The following is a 19539-nucleotide window of genomic DNA, read 5'->3' as shown; positions in this document are numbered from 1 at the left end:
TAAAGTAACTTAAATTGTCCCTTTCACATTGATAGATAATATACCAATGTATATCCAATAATATACGGTCATATATTTATAAATTAGGCTATTCTCTGTAATGATTCATTTCACTTTTGGTATCTTAAGTATATTTTGAAGGTTATTCTTGTAAACTTTTACTTGTTACAGACTATTTCAGACTATTGCTTTGCAAGTTGCAGACATCCCACTGAATGTGCACAACGTGTTCATCTGTTGAGGAGCCTATTGTTAATGTATATTACACAAGAGGCAATTCTTATCGTGTAACGTGCACGTTCAGAGAAGAAGATAATTTTGTCAATGTTAGATCAATGTTTTACGGCCTTCACAGATGTACTTCTCAGTCTTTACCTTGGTCATTTGGTAAATATCCTAACCAACAGGTAAATGAATTAATGGTGCACGCCCGGATCCCCACATAACCATGTGGTTGATTCCCACATTAATAGCTATTGAAGCTAGTGAATCTCTCAAAACGATTTTTATAGAATTATGCAGAGGGATCATGTATACACCGGGGACAGAAATAAGTATTAATTAAGTTCTTAATATCTTGTGTTGTTATATCCATGACCCACATGTGTATATTTTTTTTGGCACGTTTATATTTTGAATTGCATCTTACTATTACCCAGTTATATTTGTGACACATACCGTTGACCTGTTGACATCTCTGACATTGTGTACATTTGATTTAGCATCTTTCTGATTATTCTTATTGGTTATATTTAGTTTTATGGGCACTTTTACCCACTTTGTATCGCCACTGCTGCACAACAATTTTGCAATGCAAAATCCCTGAGCCCCGCCCGCCCGAGCAGTCCCGGTCTTTAAAATCAGCTCACACCAAGCCAATGTCGTCAAACTGGGCGGATACAAACGTCCCAAACAGACCAATAGGATTGCGAGAAGAGGGCGATTGACACCTCGGTGAGGAAAGACTGCGGGCCAGCTGTCACGGCGCGCGAAAGATCAAAATTTAACGTTCTATTCGGTGTGTATGGATCAGGCGGGAGGAAGAGCAACAGCCCAGATTAAGGATTTCTAAATATGCTTTAACAGTCTGAAATAGACTTTGTCACGCAGACATTTGCTTTTTGACGTCTGCTGACATTCGACGAAGCGTTGTGTCCGCTGGTTTATTTTACTAAAGAGCGTAAACTAGCCCGGCGGACAAAGATGAGCCTGGTCGTTTCTCAGCAACAGGTGAGGAAACGAGTTCACATATCGGTCGCTATATTGGGACATCTAACGTTATTTCACAGGGAAGTATGAGTCTGACATATATGTTGTTAGTTATGAGTAACGTTAATGGGCAACGACTGCCACGGTCCGTAGCATTCCTTTAAAATAGTGTGCTAGTTGCAGATCTAGTTAGCGTTAGCCAGCTAGCTAGCTTGCTAGGTTAGGTTTAGCCAGCTGGGATGGTGGTTGTAGTCTTGGCCTGGTCACGTCTATTAAATACATGTTAGTGATTGTACTTAACCTACACTGTTAACATTGTATATCTAAGTAGATTATGATCTTGGGCGATTGATTACTCACGGAAATCAATCACTTTTTATATATACTGTGTGTATAGCATGTAACATTAGCTGGATAAGTTACCTACAATCGTTGAAAGAAATCAATGTCGCAAACCTACGTGCTCATTGGTTAGTTTATTACAATGTGCCACTAATGTAATTTAACATCCTTCTGGCTGCTTAAAGTCTCACAATCGATTGACAGGCTTCATGTTGACTTTGCAAAGAAACTATCTTTTCGTGTATATTTTTTTTCACAAATCCAGACACACGTTAGGCATCCCAGAGAAGGTCATGCAGCGAGTTGGGCAGCCATCGATGTTTGCAGTCCGTTAACCGTGCCATTAATACCCAGTTCCTTTTAGATTTCACTAAAGTATGGTTACAGTAGGCCTACACAAAGCAAGATAAGCCACCCTGAACACTGTAATTTAGCAGTATGTGCCTTTTCCCTATAAACAGACATCATCCCAAACCGACTGCAGTTAGTCCAGACTATAGAAAATGTGCTTCATGATGGGTGAAATCTGTTCATTGTACCCAGGTTGAGAGGCTCCCGGCTGGGGCCCAAACGGCAACGGGGAGTGATTCAGACAGCGGGATGGGCTCTCCAGCAGAGGAGATGGTCACCGAGACGGCAGACAAAAGGGAAGAGCTTCCAGGTGAAGTACCAAAACAATGGATGGTAATCCAGCTTGAGGCAGCGCAGGAGACACTTTGGCTGTGTAAATGAGGGATAACAGTAATGTTAATGTCTCTACACTTACAGTGAAATTCCATTTACATTACACAGTTTGTGTTTATAGCGGACACTTAATCACAAAGCTTACAATAGGTGCATCAGTCCAATTACTATTTGACTGCCATCAAGTGATCTACAATAATCTCCTGACGACAAATATTCCTGTGTAAATTCTCTAAAGGTGTAAAAAAAAAGAAAGAAATTTGTTTTGGTGGCAATTCATATTTGCCCTGTTCTCTAAATTGTTATTTTGTTTCCAGATTCTGACGAGGATGAAGACGTCACGGTTCACAGAAAGCCTCACCGCAACGCCATTAGAGACAGTGACAGCGAGGAGGAGGAGGCCGCTGCGGAGAACAGCGCCCACATGGCCGAAGCGCTGGTCTTATCCGCTTCCAGCGGGGAGGAGATGGAGACCGGGGAGGCGGGAGAGAAGGATGAGAGGAAAGAGAGTGGGGCGCCGAAGAAGAGCAAGAGAATAAGCCGCGCTCCCGTTGACAGCGACGACAGCGAGCCGGAGCAAAGTGGAGGAATAAAGGAGCAACAGGAGGAGGTGAGGAAGGAGGCGAAATCGATGAAGGAACCGAAGAAGAGAGAGAAGAGCCAGAGGCACCGGGAGAAGAAGGAGAAGCGAAGCAAAGCTGTGGAAAAACTGAAGAAGAAGGAGAGGCTCTCTGAAATGAATGAGGTTAGTGAAGCTCGACCTTTTTCTCTCAGTGGTGTTTTCTTCTTCTTCTTCTTCTTCTTCTTCTTCTTATTATTATATTCTAGTCCAGAGAAAAAAACTATTCTGAGACTTCTATGTCATGAGTTTAGAAACTGCACATATACCTTGTCTTGTATATAAATGACATACTACTGTACATTTTTCTGCATATTTCACATTCTAATATTTGTATCTATTGGAATTATTCTTTATGTAAACAGGGATATGGCAATGTGCGTTTAAGTGGAGAACCCAAATTATCAAATCAAACACTTAACATCTCCACAAAGGAAATGAAATGTTAAACTAAGCAGAAGCAGAATCAAATAATTGTTAAAGAATAATAATCCTTGACGTGGACCATATTTAAAAAAACAACAACATTTCCCCAGGACTCGCCTCTCCCTCGGGCTCTGAATGACAGTGGGTGTCTGCTGGGCGACACAGACCTGTTTGACACCGGTCTGGGCGATGAGGAGGAGGAGGAGGAAGAGTCTCTGGAGGCAATCCGAGCTGCTGTCAAACAAAAGATGAAAAAACACAAGGTACAAAAATAGACTGTTTGCAATATTACGGGTCAGAACAAGCCCTTTGTTGACATGTAAAAGCTTTCAGCCGGAATTTATGCCATTGCTCATAATACTGGGAACAGATGTTGCTAATGACACTTTGGGGAAAATGCTGTGGTGATGACCGATGTTGTCCCGGCAGGCCTTTTTTGTAATCGGTGTTTTGAAATATTGCTGCAGGATCCTTTCCTGGATGAGGAAGAGGAGGAAGACGAAGATCCAGCAGAGAAACCCCAGCGTGTGGTATGCAGCGGCAAAAATGCTTACATTAATTCTTTCACGTTCATACCAAGAAAAAGCTGTTCGATTCTCAACGTGTGATGTTTTCAGGAGAGGAAAGCTGCGCGTGCCAGCAAAGAGGCAATGAAGCAGCTCCACAGTGAGTCTCAGAGGCTGGTCAGAGGTCAGTTTACAACAAACTTTACAACTTTTATTGATGCAACGTGTGAACTATTTTTCCTGTTTATTATTTATAATTTGATTCCTGCGATTCAGACTTAAAAAGGGGAGTCTCATGTGCTACTGAGACGCCATCTTTGACACGTCTGTTTGTTTTAGAGTCCACACTCGGCCTGCCCTACCACGTCCCTGAGCCGAAGACCATCGACCAGTTCTTTAGGAAGAGAGCCAGGCCGGAGGGTCCTGCCATGGCGCTGTTGAAGTAAAGACAAACACAACGGATAACGCACACACACATGCGTCAGAGCAACAGTTAGCCGCAGAGGCCTAAAATGTCCATCTGTAATCACAATTTGACCCCCAAAAATCTGATTTTATAAAAGACAAGGGAACTACCAAAGTCACTATTTAATTGCTGGACATGTTTAATTTCACATTTAATTAAGTTAACGTTGAGTTTTGTATTCATTCCTGTCATATACGCACACAATCAACATTCATTCAATTCTCAATCAAGTTTCAAGGCTTCCTTAATAATAAACAAATGAATGATCATCTCATTTCCTTCAGATCCACAAAGTATTCAGCCATGATGTTGGAGACGCCGTCGGCTCCTCCTCCTCCTCCACCCAGTGAGCCTCTGCAGCCACCCGCAGAGCAGGACTCCTCTCCCTCTCTAGATCTGTCTTCCACTCAGATCCAGCCCCTACCTCACCCCGCCGCCACCTCGTCCCCGCAGCAGGAGAGCCTCAACCAGGCCGGAGGGGCAACAGCGAGCCCAGATCCCGACCAGGAATCCGGGCCGATGCTTTACCTCTCCGAAAGTCTGCAGGAGTCCAACTCAGCCGACGGAGCGTTGAAACCTGCTTCTGATTCTGGAGTGGAAAAGCCTCCTGCGCCCTCGGAGCAAAACCAGACTGCGGTGTTGTCTGACTCTGCGGCCCTGCAGAAAGAGCCCGTGTCCGATCTGGCCGCAGCAGAGCCTTCAGCACAGCCTTCAGCACAGCGACCCACCAAATCCAGGGAGGACAAATTGGCCAGACTGAAGAGGCTCGGACTGGACCCCCCGCCCGTCGCTAAATTGTGTTCAGATGACGGCGCCTTCGTTGAGCTCGAGCCTCCGCCGCTCAACCCCGGTGAGTGCCGCTTCTTTTAGGATTTCAGCCAAGTTAGAGGATACAAAGCGTAGTAAATCAGAATGAACCCGTCTACTATCCCATTTATCGCCTCTCTTCTTCAACCAGGTGTGGCGGCCCTAAAGGAGCGTTACCTCCGTCACGTCAAGGCACCCGCACGCCCTCAGGGAGAGCGAACCATGCAGCTCAACATCGTCCGCAAAGACAGCGCCCCGTCTGGCCAGGAGGAGCTGCGCACCGAGTCGATCACCGTCACCGTTAAAGACGGAGCAGAGGAGCCCGCGGCAACCAAACCAGGTGAGGATGCCCACGTGAGACTCGGGGAGACCAGGTTGTTGACCTCTGTTAGCGGCATCGCTGACCTCCTCTGTCTCCTCGTTTCACAGGAGAGAAGCTGCTGACTCTGAAGCAGCGCCTGCAGCTCGCCATGGCCCAAAGGAGGCAGGAGGAGAGGGTGCGCAGGGCCGAGCTCAATCGCCTCGACAACGAAGACTGTGGGGAGGAGGAAGAGGAGGAGGACGAGATGACCGATGAGTCTGAGGAGGAAGAGGTAAGGGGAGGTTTACTGCTTTGCTGCTTTGGAGCAATCAAATTGCTTTGCACATTGTTCTCACGTCAAGCCCGGTCTTTTTTTTTTTTAAACCAGAATTTAGATGACTTACTTGGAGGTGATGGCGGTGAGGAAGAAGAGAAGGAGCATGACGATGAGGAAGGCAGTGTCGCCCAGAGTATGAGGAGTCCGTCTCCCGTGGCACGGAACGAACCCTCAGACAGTACGCTCATGCTGTTCCCCGGCAACTCCTGCTCTCGTACCGGGTAAGTGCAGTCTGAGTTTATAGTCGTTGCCGTATTGTCCTATTTAGGGGGAAAAACTGCTCGTAAAACACATGAAATAGTGACGTATTGGCGTTTCTCAGCCACACAAAAAAAAAGTAACAATTTATAATTCTTGTAGTTTCATATTTGAATGCACTGTGTATCCATGCGGTAAAGCTTCACTTGCACTGTTCTCCTTTTCAGTGATGGCGTAAGAAGGTCTGGTCCTTCTGGACAGGACAGCAGCAGCAATAAGATGGGTGGGTAGAGTGAGACGAAAGCACGGTTATCATTAGTTATTCATGAGAGATGATGCTTTAAAAGGAGTGACAAAAATAGTTTTGAATCCGCCTTAACTCCCCTCTGTGGTCTTCTCTCGTCCTCCCCGTCTCCAGAAGACGACGACTCTCTGTACCTGGTGAAGGACAACAGCCACAACAGCAGCTTTGAGCTGGCAGGATCCATGATAACCTCCTACCAGCCCATCAGTCATCAGCGCTCCGCAGGGAGGAGCATCTCCAACTCCTCCATTTTCCGCTCCCCTTCTCCCTGCCTCTTCAGGCCCAGCTTCCTCGGCTCTGCCTCCAAGGTAAGATATAGAAATGTAACACTTGAGAGTACCCAAATGTTAACAGTAAGGGTTTGAGTTCTCACAAACCTGCATAGGATTAAATCCACGTATCTGTCCACTTTTACTGTCACTATTTCATTTAGTTATCTGTTTGTTAATTAAAAACAGAATAAAGATAAGATATACACTCAGACATTCTTGTAAGTGTACAGTCACACTTACACCGACTTATATTCACATTTGCATGACTTAAAAAAGACGAGAGCCTGTGCAGGAACGGTAGGAAGCTGTAAGTTTAAAGAATAACTCGTGGCAACATAAGCTGTATGACTTTTTAATTGAAAATGGTGAAAAACAACTACAGAACGAAAAAAATCATTCTCCATTTATACAGTATGTTGGCATACAGTAACCCGTCGATCTCTTTTCCCTCCATCAGAGCTCAGGCAAACTCTCCGAGCCGTCTCTCTGCCTCCCCACCGAGGACTCCCAAGACCTGTATGCGCCTCCGTCCCCAGGAGCAGATTCGGGGCCCCTGGGCGGAGCGGCCTCTGGCCCCGGAGGAGACTCCCAAGGTCGGTTCTCCCTGGAGGACGACACGCACTCCCAGCTACTGGACGCGGACGGCTTCCTGAACGTGGGGCCGCGGTCCGCTGCGCCTCGCTCCCACAAGAGACAGCTGATCCTGGACAGCCTGGACGAGAATGCCATGGACGCCAACATGGGGGAGCTGTTTGGGCTGTGCTCGGGGGTTTTCGGGACAGCGGAGAGCGGCTCCGGCGGGGCGGGGCGAGAAGGCCTCGGAGCGTCGCAGGAGGACGAGCTGCTCGGGTTGTGCTCCGGAGCGTTTCCGCCGACACAGGCGGGAGGCCAGCGGAAGGAGACGGACAAGAGGGAGGCGAGAGGACGGGACGAGGAGTCTGATGATGCCATGGATCAGCTGCTGGGCCTGTGTTCGGGGAAGTTTCCTAGTCCAGGTAAACAACTGTTCGCTGCTCCACCTGTAGACTCTGTGGCGAAACATTCACATTTTGAGGTTTGAAAATGTTTTGACTTCCAGTTTCACAATATTAAGATTTGTCTCCTTTTGCTGCCAATTTTAGGTTTTGGTCACACGGCCTCGTCAGCACAAGACAGGTACAGTTCAAAGACCTGAAAGAATCCAAATCAGAAAGATTTAGATTTATTGAGTTGTAAATTATCAAATGATGTTTATGATTCTTTACAAAACTACTCTCCTTGTTACTTTTTTTATTTATTACTTCAGTCCCTTCTGGTAAAGGATTAAGTGAATATTAATTGTAATATCAATATGTGGTTCTCATAGTGGTTTCTCTGTATAAAGTAAAAAGAAGCCAGATGAAGAAGAAGAGGAGGAGGAGGAAGAGGACTGCGAATTCCGGCTTCTGTCAGATGTGGAAAGTCCCAGTGAACAGGTAAGGTTGTCTCTGTAGTATAAATAACACGCTGGATGTACGTCTTTGTGATGGAAATGACAAGTGGATTGTGGGGTTTGTAGGAGGACGACGATGATGATGATGATGAGGATGGTGCAGAGGGAAACGAGGAGGAGGACGAGGCTGGTTCGGACGGAGACAATGACGTAGAAGAGGAGGAGATGCAGGGTGTCTTCACATCTCAGCGGGTCAAGAAGAAGAAGAAGAAGAAAATGTAAGTATAGAATTAAACCTAGCACGTATGTAGCAACATATGCACACAAAGCTAATGTTTCACACTCTTCTCTTGGCGTTTGACGATATAGGAAAATCATTTTCGTCACATAATCCACGCTGTAGCATCCACAGATGTTAATAGTTTTCTTGTCTGCTGCTCACAGGCGTTTGACCGACTACATGGAGTCGGAGGCTGAGCTGTCCGGCAGCGACCTGGGCAGCGACGACGAGGACGGCGACGATGAGAACGAGTACGAGGAGGAGGAGCTTCTCGAGGAGCTTCCCGCCGATCAAGAGCTGCAGGACCAGGTCAACAAGATCCACATGTGAGTGCAGCGTCCCGAGCTCGAAGTATTGGGAATAGACTGTCGTAATAACGCAAGTCGGATGTCTTGCCTCAGAAATCGAACCGAGGGATGAAAATGTGAGCTTTTGTTCTACCGGTGTTGTTCCTACAGGAAGCAGATCATGGACGATGACAAGCGAGCACTGAGGTTCTACCAGGAGCGCTACCTCGCTGACGGAGACCTGCACTCTGACGGCCCGGGACGAGCTCGTCGCTTCCGCTGGAAAAACATCGGTGAGTTCGTATCATAAACTGGTGATTTAAACTAGAATTTGATTGGGTTTGAGACAGTAATTGTTAAAAGAAGACATAACCCAAGTGTGTGAACACCAGGATTCATAGTTTTACTTATTTTAATTGAACTCAGTCCACCGAGATCAACAGACTAACTATCAGGCAATAAGCTTAGATATCCAAAATTCTAAATATAGCTTCCTTCAAAGTCGCGTTTCTTTCTGTATTCTTTCTCCCAGATGATGGTTTTAACGCGGACAGGACGGGAGCGGAGGGCGAGCAAGAGGAGGGCGATGAAGAGGTGGACCTGTCCGAGGTCCAGAGGAGGAAAGAGAGGCTGGAGAGAGAACAGTGGCTCAGAGAACAGGTAGCTTTAGAGTCCTTACTCGCAGGCAATAGTGAGGAGCCGTTAACAAAAATACGTTTGGAGTATCGACTGATTTCAGAATTCAACTCTTTGTAAAGTCAACGCAGTAAACGTACGAAAGGGGATGTTGTCATTTTGTCTTCATACCTTTCTCTCTCTCTCTCTCTCTCTCTCTCTCTGCGTCTCCTCTCACAGTCTGAGCAGAAAGCCAAGAAAGGGGAAGATTTGGATGCGGAGGACGAGAATATCGGAGAGGAAGACAGTCGCTTTATGAAGCTGGCCAAGAAGCTGACCGCCAAGACTCTGCAGAGAAAAGGTCTGTTTGCTGTGAAGCCTCACAAGAAGACTCCGTGACCTCAAATAAAACACCAGTTATTGACTTCTGTAGTAAACAGATAGACAACACAATCACCAGATGGATGGTTGATGATCATCGAGGGTGTGATTAACAGTTTCCAGATTTATTTTTTTAGCAAAGAGAAGAAGTCTAATCTTAGAGTCTCGGAGAGATGATTTTTGATCTGCTCAGCGCTGTCAGTTGAGAAGACTGTCGATAACTTCACCTGATGTGCTACAGAGCTTTAGAGATAAAGCAGAACACACACACAGACCGACTGCACCAAAACACACTGACATGTCTCCCAGCAAACTAAACTAACCCTGACACAGAGGGGAAGCTGCTGCCGATACCATCATTGCTAAATGTCAACTTACTTCAGAACGTTCATTTCAACACCGCTGTGGCATTCTTGAGTTCCTGGAAAGAAAGAAATGTGACTAAAACTGAGTGGCTGCATGTGATACGGTGATTATTAATTATGAGTTTGTGTGACTGGCCACTCTAACTCAGATCCAAATGACAAAGGATATATAAACAGGGTATCAGTCTGATATAAAGGGCATTCAGTCAACTGAAGATATAAATTAGCGTCTTTATTTTAATACAAAGCGCACCTATAAAGTAATTTTTTCGGTGTATCATGATGAAAACATTTGAGGAATGTGAATATTTCGCTGTCTAACTTTCCCCCTTTTCATACCAGAGCCCCCTGTGGCACCACAGCCAGAGAAGAAGACACCGGCTCTCAACCCCTTCCAGAGACCCTCGCAGCCCTCACAGGTACACCGCCGTCAGAATAGTGACTCTTGGTTTCATTTCATTTTCCTTTTGTGCACATCAGATCTGTTCAACAAACAAAACACGAGTGGATGTCGGCGATGAGCCTTAAACGTTAGTTTTTATTTCACTTATGTCTCTCAAAGATCAATGTGAGACTTGTGTTTTATTGATCCGCTTCCAGGTGAGGAGAGGGTCCCTGCTGAGTCAGCCTCAGTCCGTCCTCCAGAAGCTGGCTTCCATCTCAGAGGGGAATCCTCTGGCGCCCAGAAACAGCAGAGGCTTCCTGTTCCAAACTCTGTCCCCCGAGAAGGACAAGTCCAAGTCGGACGCTCCCAAGAAGCAGGTGAGTCCTCGCACTCGCGCAGGTGTTGGAGCTGGGACAGAAGGAAGCGCCATATGCTCTGGCACGCTCGTGCATGGGTCCAAAGGATGATGAATGCTTCAAAAGCTCAGCTCGTGTTGTTGAGAAACGGGTGAAACGTGGCCACATGACAACAAGTTGCCCCACCACCGATGTTGAAAACAATAGGCTCATAAAACTCTCCTCTGCTCTTTAAAAAGTCTTAGTGTTTTTAATGGAAACGCCACTTTGGTAGCTAATTAAATAAAAATCCTCAGTCTTATTTTCCAGCTGTTTCTTTGAATGAAAAGAGTGATTTACTGCCCCTGGCCGTCACCCACTTTGATCTTCCCTATCCGGTCTGGTTTTGTTATTTTGATCTCGCTGTTCTAAAATAAGCCCAAAAACAAAATAGTTTCCAAAGATCATGGCCAGAGGTTGCTCAGTGTGAGAGTCATATGAGCGTGGTGGGGGAATTTATAGATTGGGATGTCTTCTAGATGCAGGACACTAGGTGGAGCCAAAGGCCACTGTTTTCTATTTGATCCTATTGAGCACAATGCTTCTTCCAAGCATGTTTTACCACAAGATTCATCATTAACGCCACTTTATTTAGTTGTTTTTATTTACAATTCACCTTTTGGCTCTGTTTTGATCCTCAGACGATGAAGAAGAGGGGGCCGGTGGAAGCGGTGAACCCAGCATCAAAGAGGGTGTGCCGGGAGAACAGACCCACAGGACAGACTAAAGGCCCCCAGAGGAGCATCTTCAACTTCCTGGACCACTGAGGACGCGAACACTACCGGCTGAATGATGATGATCCTCTTCATCAGCAGACGAAAGGCCAGAATGGACCGGCCACATCCAGTATTTCACAAGCCAGCAGGACCTCAAAAATGAAGTAGGTGGTAAAAGGACGGTTGCGTGCCGATGGTGCCCGGTAGACGTCCTCTGCATCGCTGGTGAAACACGAATACAGATGTGCGTTTACATGTTTACATTGCCTTAAAATGGCAAGCTAAAGCACACCACTGAGGCCCCTCTTCTTCCTCGCACTCACTTCTCTAGTCGGGCTTGTTGTTCCGCCAACAGACGCAATCATCCGTCACACCTTACTTGACTTAATGACGGAGGTCCATTTTAAAAATGTTTTATCATGTAAATAGGATTGATTTGGTTTTTAATGGTTAGGGAGGTTTTTGTTGTATGATGATTTAAATGGATTTGTTTTACATTGTAAATAAAAGTGTATTTTAAGACATTGCTTTTGTCTTCTGTTGTCGGACTGGATGCGAGTGGTCTTTTTGTGCGTGTGCGTGTGCAACAGGTGTGATGTCCAACTCCTTGAGGGGCTGACGTTAAATTTGGCCCTGATGTCCATGATCCAAGATGATCAGGATGAATTGTAATAAATTCGCTGATCCTCTTGGCGTTTCATCCAGCGCCTCCATCCCATCAAACATTAAAATTCATCCAATACTTTGGTTTATGATTGAATTGCCGCAAAACCAATAACATTCCCATCAGCCTCAGCTGTGCTTATTATCAAATGTTAGCATGCTAATATGCTGGTAGAGGCTCACAGCAGCTAGCATGGCTGTAGACTCAGTCTTGCTTGTCATTCTCTCCTGCATTGTGTAAACGTGTACAATACGAACATGGTCCCTCTGTAAAGACAGTTTTTTGTGTGTTTGGGACTCGATAGGTTGTTACTATAATTTTGGAGGGTTTTCCCTTTCGATACTTTTCAAAGGGAAAGAATTTTGTTATGGTCTGGAATTTCAAACGACAGTAGTCCATGTTCTAAAGACTGCACGCCAAAGGCCGCTGGTGACCAGTGTGAACGACTAATTGAGATCGTAATACACAGAAGAAAACGGCTCCACAGCGTTCATGCCTCATCGTTGGAGAACGTCCAGGTTTTGACGAGGGTCGCAGAGCTCCACTTCTCCACCTGTCCTTTGCTGTAAATCTTTCACTCGTTCTTTCACTTTGTCTTCCAGCTTTAAAGCGTAATCGCAGTTTAGAGACTAATGATTTGGTAAGTGGCTAATAATAGGCCGGCATGAGAGGGAGGGTCCTCTAACGAGCCCTTTCATGTCTCTCCATCTCATTAGTAGCCACGGTGATTAGGAGGAGGTCCCGGGGTTAGGAATGGGCGCAGGAGGCCCCATTACACATCATTAGGGGCCAACGCCACGAGGCTCTGGAATGAACCCCATGGTGGGCCCCGCCCACAGCGGGCATCCGTACCTGCAGGCAGGCCAGCGTAATCCCGGTGTTGTCAAAGGTCTACCTTTTGTCGACGTGTGTCCACCTCGGCTCTGATTGTTTGTCTCAAGAGTCGAAAAAGTCCCAGAAGCTTTGGGCAAATGAGCGATATGATTTGGTGTGGAGCTGCTTCTGTCTTCATTTTTGAGCCATTACAACACAATTAACCAAGATTAAGACATGATTCCAAATCCTGAGGGCCTGTTTGCCGGGTCAAGAAATCAATCCTAATTAGAATTTAATAGGAATAGTGTCTGCAAGTTTTTCTTTTTTCTTTTTTTTTTACCCACTTCTCCAAACTCAATTCCACAACTTTGTCTAACCCCTGAGAGGAAATTACGAGGTCAACGCAGTAAAGCCAAGCCCCCCTCCCTTCCTCCTCTGAACTCCCTATTCTCTCCCCACTTGAAAGAGGAGGAAGGTTACATGTTTTGGCACCGAGGCCCGGCTTCTAAATATCTAGAGGACACGGATCTGGCTTTATTCAGATTATGAGGAGGAGAGAGGGCAGAGGGTGGAATAATTGAAGAGAAACATGAGCCGCAGCACCTAAGGGGTGTGTGTGTGTGTGTGTGTGTGTGTGTGTGTGTGTGTGTGTGTGTGTGTGTGTGTGTGTGTGTGTGTGTGTGTGTGTGTGTGTGTGTGTGTGTGTGTGTGTGTGTGTGTGTGTGTGTGTGTGTGTGTGGGGCTTTGTGTCGTGACGTATGCACTGTACGCGTGTGTCTGCTCACATCTATGCCTCAAATAAAAGTGTATAATTAGTCCGCAAAGCTAACCGTGTGCTGGACTGGCGGTTCAATTTAGCACGTCTCGGCTGATTTGGGTGATTTTTTTTTCCCGTTGTTGTTGTTGTGAGCGTTGGCTTGTGAGCTGGAGGTCCGGCAGGCCTTTTTCTCTTTACGGTCTCTGTGCATCTCAGCACCGGGGATCTGACAGCGTGGCCCGTGGGTGCTGCCGGCCGCCCTCGGCCGCTGTCACAGCCGGGTCTGGTGCCGGAGCAGATGTGGAGCTGAGCTGAGGGAAGTGGGTCAGGGTGCTGCAGGCTGTGTACAATCCAAACAAGGTCTTATTATGCACAAGGTAAGTCATGCTCCCTGTTTTGTCTTTTTTACTCTTTCGTTTGTGTGTGTGTGTGTGTGTGTGTGAGTGAGTGAAAGGGGGGTAAGATGTGGTTAGTGTTAACATTACAATAATATGTCCCCCCCCCCCCCAAGAGGCCTCACAGATGACCCTCAGTCCTCTGAGTTCAGTCTATCTCTCCTCCTATCAGTGTCCTCTGTAGATGTCTTTTGTAACTTGGGTTTTTCTTTTTAAGAGAGAGATGGAGGGAGAGATGATTTTGCGTGTGACGAGGCCTTGGGCGGACGGCTGTGTTTGATGTATTTTTTATGTGCTTAGGCTACTGGTGAACGATGGGGGGGGAGAGAGGGGGATAGGGAGGGAGGAAGGATGCCTGGAGCTGATGCACTTGAATGGGGATGTTGTTGAAGGAGGGGGGTAGATAGGGATAGAACTCTGTGTGTGTGTGTGTGTGTGTGTGTGTGTGTGTGTGTGTGTGTGTGTGTGCGTGTGTGTGTGTGTGTGTGTGTGTGTGTGGAAAGGAGGAGGACGCAAGTTTTTTTTTTTTTCTCTGCCGCCAGCGACGACATGTCAGGGGGATGAGAGCAGGGTGGAGGGAGACAGTGAACACTTGTTAAGTCTGTCTGATGTAGCCCCCTCTATACCACACACACACACACACACACACACACACACACACCTCTAGAAAACACACTCGCCTGCCGTGCCCTTACATCTGAGATTGACAACCACAAAAGCAATCAGGCACCGCCAGTTCGGAGAAACACTGCAACAGCCCTCGCAGATGTGACGTTGCCCCCGTCAGTGTTGCATTGTGGGTAGCCGTTTCAAAGCCTCATACACACCTGTGCTTGTAGATATGTTGCGATAAGGTTTATAAAAGAAAAAAAAAACATCCCCCGACCGACACGGAGCTTGATGTCGATATACTCGACGCCGACCAGAAAGTGTTGACATTTTCTGTGATTTGTTTACCTCAAAGTCTCCTCCATTTCCCAGAATGCTGTTGGGCGACCACCAGAGGACTGGCATGGCCTCGCTCGCCTTGTTGAGATCAATAAGAAGATGGTGGAGAGAGAAACATTAATGGCATTAGCCCAGTAAAAAAACAACAGATGGGGAGAGTGAGTGTCATCCCTACAAGTCTGCTGAAGCTTCAAAGCCTTTCACTGTTTCCTCTCGTATGATTGTTGGAAGCTCCCATTGCAGACTGACAGCGATACATAATAATGCACATATCTACTATCTCCCCACATGCACATATTATTGTACATAATAGTTCATTCATGCTGTGAATGTTTTGCGCATGCCCGGATCAGTATCTTCGCTCATTCCACGCTGAACATGTGCTAAAACCGACCACGCATGCTCACATACAATACAAGTGACTGGATTAAGTTTGGATTAAGGTTGAAAATTGGTTGGTTATATAATGCATAAGTATTGTTTGAACAGCATTTCAACCAATATTTTAACATGTAGCTTGGGCTGTACTTCACATTCACATAGCTACTTAAAATACCATTAAAACAAAGGCTATAACCTATAAATACCCCGATATGTAGCATTAAACACAAGTGTTTTTAACCTGTTTGTCACAACTATAACCCCCATACTGTTAATAAATACTAAAAGGGAAGGAGTTACCACCCCCAAAAAAAACTTTTCAACCATTTTTCTTTTGGTTGTCATAACAGACAGGCTATAAACACTAAATAGCTAAATTTAGAAGGGTTATACAACTGCCTGTGGGGTTTTTTGCCACAGGGCTGAAGTATAGAACAAGACCTCACTGTAACTTTGCAATCAGGTCATCACCATGATATCATGTGGCTGTTAGGGTTGTGACAGATATAGATATATAGATCTAGATCTATATATCTATATAGATATATATATATATATATATATATATATATATATATATATATATATATATATATATATATATATATATATATATATATATCTATATAGTCAAACCTGTGAAACAAGAAAACCCCTCACAGTAACATGACAGCCATCTCTGTCCTCACATTGTTTCTATTCTCCACGGCTTCCTTTTTCCTGCATTCCCAGCCCAGCGGAGGAAGTGCCATTAACCAGCCACTCCTGTGTTTTTCTTTTTTTTTCCCCCAGAATCACATAGGCAGTGAGAGGATGGGAGGAGGAGGAGGAGGAGGAGGCGGCGAGAGGAAGAGGAAAATAAACATCACATAGGAGGGTCGGAGGAGGAGGGGCAGTGTCCAGCTTCTCCACCTAAAAGCAAACCGGCAGAGAAAAGGTAAGAATAAATCAGAACGCGGCGCTAATGTAGTCACACGGCTGTGTGGCAGTCATTTGACTTTAGCAGATGTGAGGAGGTTGTTTTTTAAATCTTTTTTTGAGTCGCGCGAGGAGACAGCACTGATATGGGGTGAGCGTTACATAACGCCCAGCGCACATCAAATATTCCTGTTTTTCTCTGCGTTTTCATCTCATTTGTATCCCGTTAAGAGGAGATACCGAGTCGGTTTTTTTTTTAGAACCACTATCGTGTTTCGTGTGTGTGTGGTTTTTAAACCGTACGTACATTCATCACTAAGCCGTGAACATGCAGCCATTGAACGCCATTGGTCGCCTTTTCTGTGTTTTCTGCCGTCGTCCGTGCAAAGACGTGCTCCTTTTAGCGCAGATAAGAAACACCCATCCGGCAGCAGGACGCCTTTGGTATTCATTTTCTCCTCTTTCTCATCGCGTGCCGAGGTTGTTGTTGTATAAAATACAGATATATTAAAGAAAATATTTTCCCAAACAGGACTACGCTTTATTTGTTACCACATTGTTGATTAATTTACATTTAAAATTCAGCTCTGTGCCGATGACAATGTTTTATTTTTTTATCAGCTTTTTTTTTTTATCCTCGTGACCGGCAAGCATCAGTTCTCGCCTGCTGTACGCGCGCTCCCGACAAAGCCACAGTCGCTGTCCTTCAGCACCACGTGAACGCGCGTGCATAGAGCAGAGGAGAAGAGAGGGGGATTGATTGACAGCAGCCTGAAGTCAGGATTAGAGTAATTTCCATTCGGAGGAGACATGTAAATATTTGATGCTAATAGAAGTGGAGTGTGCAGACCAGCCTGTATTTCTAGACGTTATAAACAAGGACTTTAGTGCGACCCGTGTGTGTCCTCCGTTTTATTATTGTTTCCGCTCATCCATTTATGTTTTTTTTTTTTTTTTTTAATGCAGCTTTTTTAGCAATTACTACATTTTCCAAACGTGTGTCATAGCTTTTTTGTGTGTGGGGGGGGGGCGATGATACATTTGCGTATCTTCTATGCAGCTGCTGGTTTTGACTCGTGCTTGTACACAAAATCAACTTCACTTTATCGTTGGCTGATTGTGAGGCGGAAGGCTTGGCTTGTTTTGGGAAGTCTTGAGCTTCCCGAAAGTGCCGCCATCCAGAGATTCCAGACTTTACTCTGCAACGGCATTAGTATTAGTAGTAGCTGTGTTTTGTCTCTGGATATTACACTTGTGAGACAAACAACAGCAAGACTTGCTTGCTAGATATCATTGGTTGTCTGTGTAACATTGGACATTGTTTGATACCTGAGTGACCTGATCAAAATCTTTATTTTCGACAAAAAAACAACCTTTTTTATACAACAAAACAAGCCAAACTTCTGCCAAACAAGCTAAAATGCAAGAACTTGTATAACAAAAAGTGAATCTGCGGTTCTTTAAGCTCTTTAATGTTCTGTCCCATGTCGTTCCAGCGAGGCTCATTCGAGGTCAGCGATGCTTCACCACCGGGACCAACCTCTGAACTCGGCCTACGGAGGCAAAGGAGGCTCCGGCAATGGCTCCTCCTGCTCGCTGCAAAACAGGAAGTGTGACAAAGACGGCAACTTCAACTTCCTGCCGGGCAAAGACGACGAGGGCACCGGAGGAGGAGGGGACGAGAACCGAAACCCGGTGCGTCCCCGCAACTTGGGCCCCCTGGGTCGCGACCCTCCGAACTCCTCGTCCTCCGGTTATCACCACAACTCGGGGGTCCTGTCGCCGCGCTCCCGCCACCCCCCCTGGAGCCGCCTGGAGCCCCTGCCAGAAATCGATTGCGGGGATGACGGTTACGGCCGTGTGCCCCCCGACGGAGCCGAGGAAGGTAGGATGCAGGAGGAGGAGAAGAAGGTGATGATGAGCCATGCTGAGGAGAAGCAGCGGGAGGAAATGGAGATGCAGGGGAGGAAAAGCAGCAGGGCAAGGGAGGAAGAGGAAGACGTGGCGTTGCTGGAGGATGGAGACGAATGGGGCGACAGCGACTCTGAGTCTGAGTTCAGCAACCGGTCTGGCGGCAGCATGTCCTCCCTCAACATGGACAGTGGAGGCGAAGGGATGCTCATGGGAGGCTGGGACCGCATCGGGGTCGGGGAACCAAAATCCAACCACCAGGAGTGCGACCCGACCACAAACGGCAACCGAGAACCGTCCGGGAGACGCCGAAGCTCCGTCCGCAAGTCGCTGACAGCGAGCAACCTGGGAAATCTTCTGGAGGAAGGAGCCGAGGAGGAAGGCGCCGACCGGTCTTCGGACTCGGACGGCGAGATGCCCGAGCTGATGGACGCCGTGTGGACGCTGCGAGACCGCGAGCGCTTCAAGGCCCAGGAGATGGAGAAGCACCAGGTGCAGCTGACCATGTACCGCCGGCTGGCGCTGATCCGCTGGGTCCGCACCCTGCAGGGCCGCATCCAGGAGCAGCAGAACCGCCTGCAGTCCAGCTTCGACGTCATCCTCACGCAGAGGAAGGAGCTGCTGCGCATGGGCGCCGCCGCCGCCATGGCCAACACCGCGCCCCCCGCTGCCGCCGCCGTCGGCCAGTCGTAAAGAGAGAGAGAGAGACATGGGAGGATCAGGAAGTGGTTAAAAACAATGTTTTTTTCTTCTGTTTGCTTCCATCCTTCAGACATTTCGCCATCGTCTTGACAGACGTCTTTAAACTTCACACTGATGTTGCTGATTGTAATGGTTTTTCTTTACTGGTGTCCCACCCGGAGCATCAATACATACATGTATCAACACCAAAACCAGAACACTTTAATGTGAGAATATGTTTTTATCAAAACTGTTCTGTCCGTACGCTGTTCTTGTTTGTCTTGACCTGTGCGTGGAAAAAAGTAGAACAAAAAAAGAACATTGTGTAGATGTAACTGTTGGAGATGATTTGTACTCTTGAGACCATGCTGTGTGTATATATAGAGATGATGATAGGTAAATTCAAAGAATAAAGTTATATGATATATCAGATTTGTTTGTGTTGTCTGTTTGTTTGCACGTTCATAAGATCTGACCTAATGAAAGTCAGATTTAGATCTGAGGGGAAGTCCAATGAGTTGGCTGTATAGCACTTTATGAGCCCAGAGCCTTCGTTTCATAACAGCTCAGCATGTTGATTTCAAGGAGCAGGTCTATCAAAGCTCCCTCAGTGCAGATATGACTAAAGAAGGCCAGTTGTTATCTTCTGGAGCTGTACTTGCTGTTCTGGAGCCCTCCGGGCAAATGACCTTTCATCGAACAATTGCCTCTTTGTCAGCCGAACAAAGTTGGTTTGTATCAGCTCATCACACGAGGGAGGGA

At 46.5% G+C, this 19539-nt stretch overlaps 2 protein-coding genes across 2 annotated transcripts; both read left to right on the top strand.

The window, feature by feature from the left end:
• The first annotated feature begins 1045 nt into the window (after positions 1-1045).
• clspn (claspin) lies at positions 1046-11758 on the top strand. The gene is made up of 24 exons (XM_079175725.1): positions 1046-1230; positions 2095-2212; positions 2553-2980; positions 3391-3543; positions 3748-3810; positions 3898-3970; positions 4126-4228; positions 4537-5102; positions 5211-5399; positions 5489-5652; positions 5749-5918; positions 6123-6178; positions 6314-6507; positions 6929-7466; positions 7593-7626; positions 7835-7925; positions 8009-8160; positions 8327-8488; positions 8621-8742; positions 8982-9109; positions 9305-9425; positions 10153-10229; positions 10411-10572; positions 11232-11758. Exons 1-24 carry the CDS (start codon positions 1204-1206, stop codon positions 11355-11357), a joined length of 4017 nt encoding a protein of 1338 aa, XP_079031851.1. The 5' UTR covers positions 1046-1203; the 3' UTR covers positions 11358-11758.
• A 4496-nt stretch (positions 11759-16254) lies between these two features.
• Positions 16255-19207, top strand: c19h1orf216 (chromosome 19 C1orf216 homolog). Its single transcript, XM_079175633.1, has 2 exons — positions 16255-16336; positions 17682-19207. Exons 1-2 carry the CDS (start codon positions 16332-16334, stop codon positions 18787-18789), a joined length of 1113 nt encoding a protein of 370 aa, XP_079031759.1. The 5' UTR covers positions 16255-16331; the 3' UTR covers positions 18790-19207.
• The last annotated feature ends 332 nt before the right edge of the window (positions 19208-19539 follow it).

This window comes from Pholis gunnellus, assembly GCF_910591455.1.
Source record: "Pholis gunnellus genome assembly, chromosome: 16".
NCBI lineage: Eukaryota > Metazoa > Chordata > Actinopteri > Perciformes > Pholidae > Pholis > Pholis gunnellus.
Note: the sequence above shows the minus strand (reverse complement) of the source record. Positions and strands in the feature narration are given on the sequence as shown.

Coding starts and splice junctions, on each gene's coding strand:
- clspn (XM_079175725.1), top strand. CDS start 1,204: ATGAGCCTGGTCGTTTCTCAGCAACAG. Junction 3,811..3,897: donor CAGAGAAACCCCAGCGTGTG/GTATGCAGCGGC, acceptor TGATGTTTTCAG/GAGAGGAAAGCTGCGCGTGC. Junction 10,573..11,231: donor CGGACGCTCCCAAGAAGCAG/GTGAGTCCTCGC, acceptor TTTGATCCTCAG/ACGATGAAGAAGAGGGGGCC.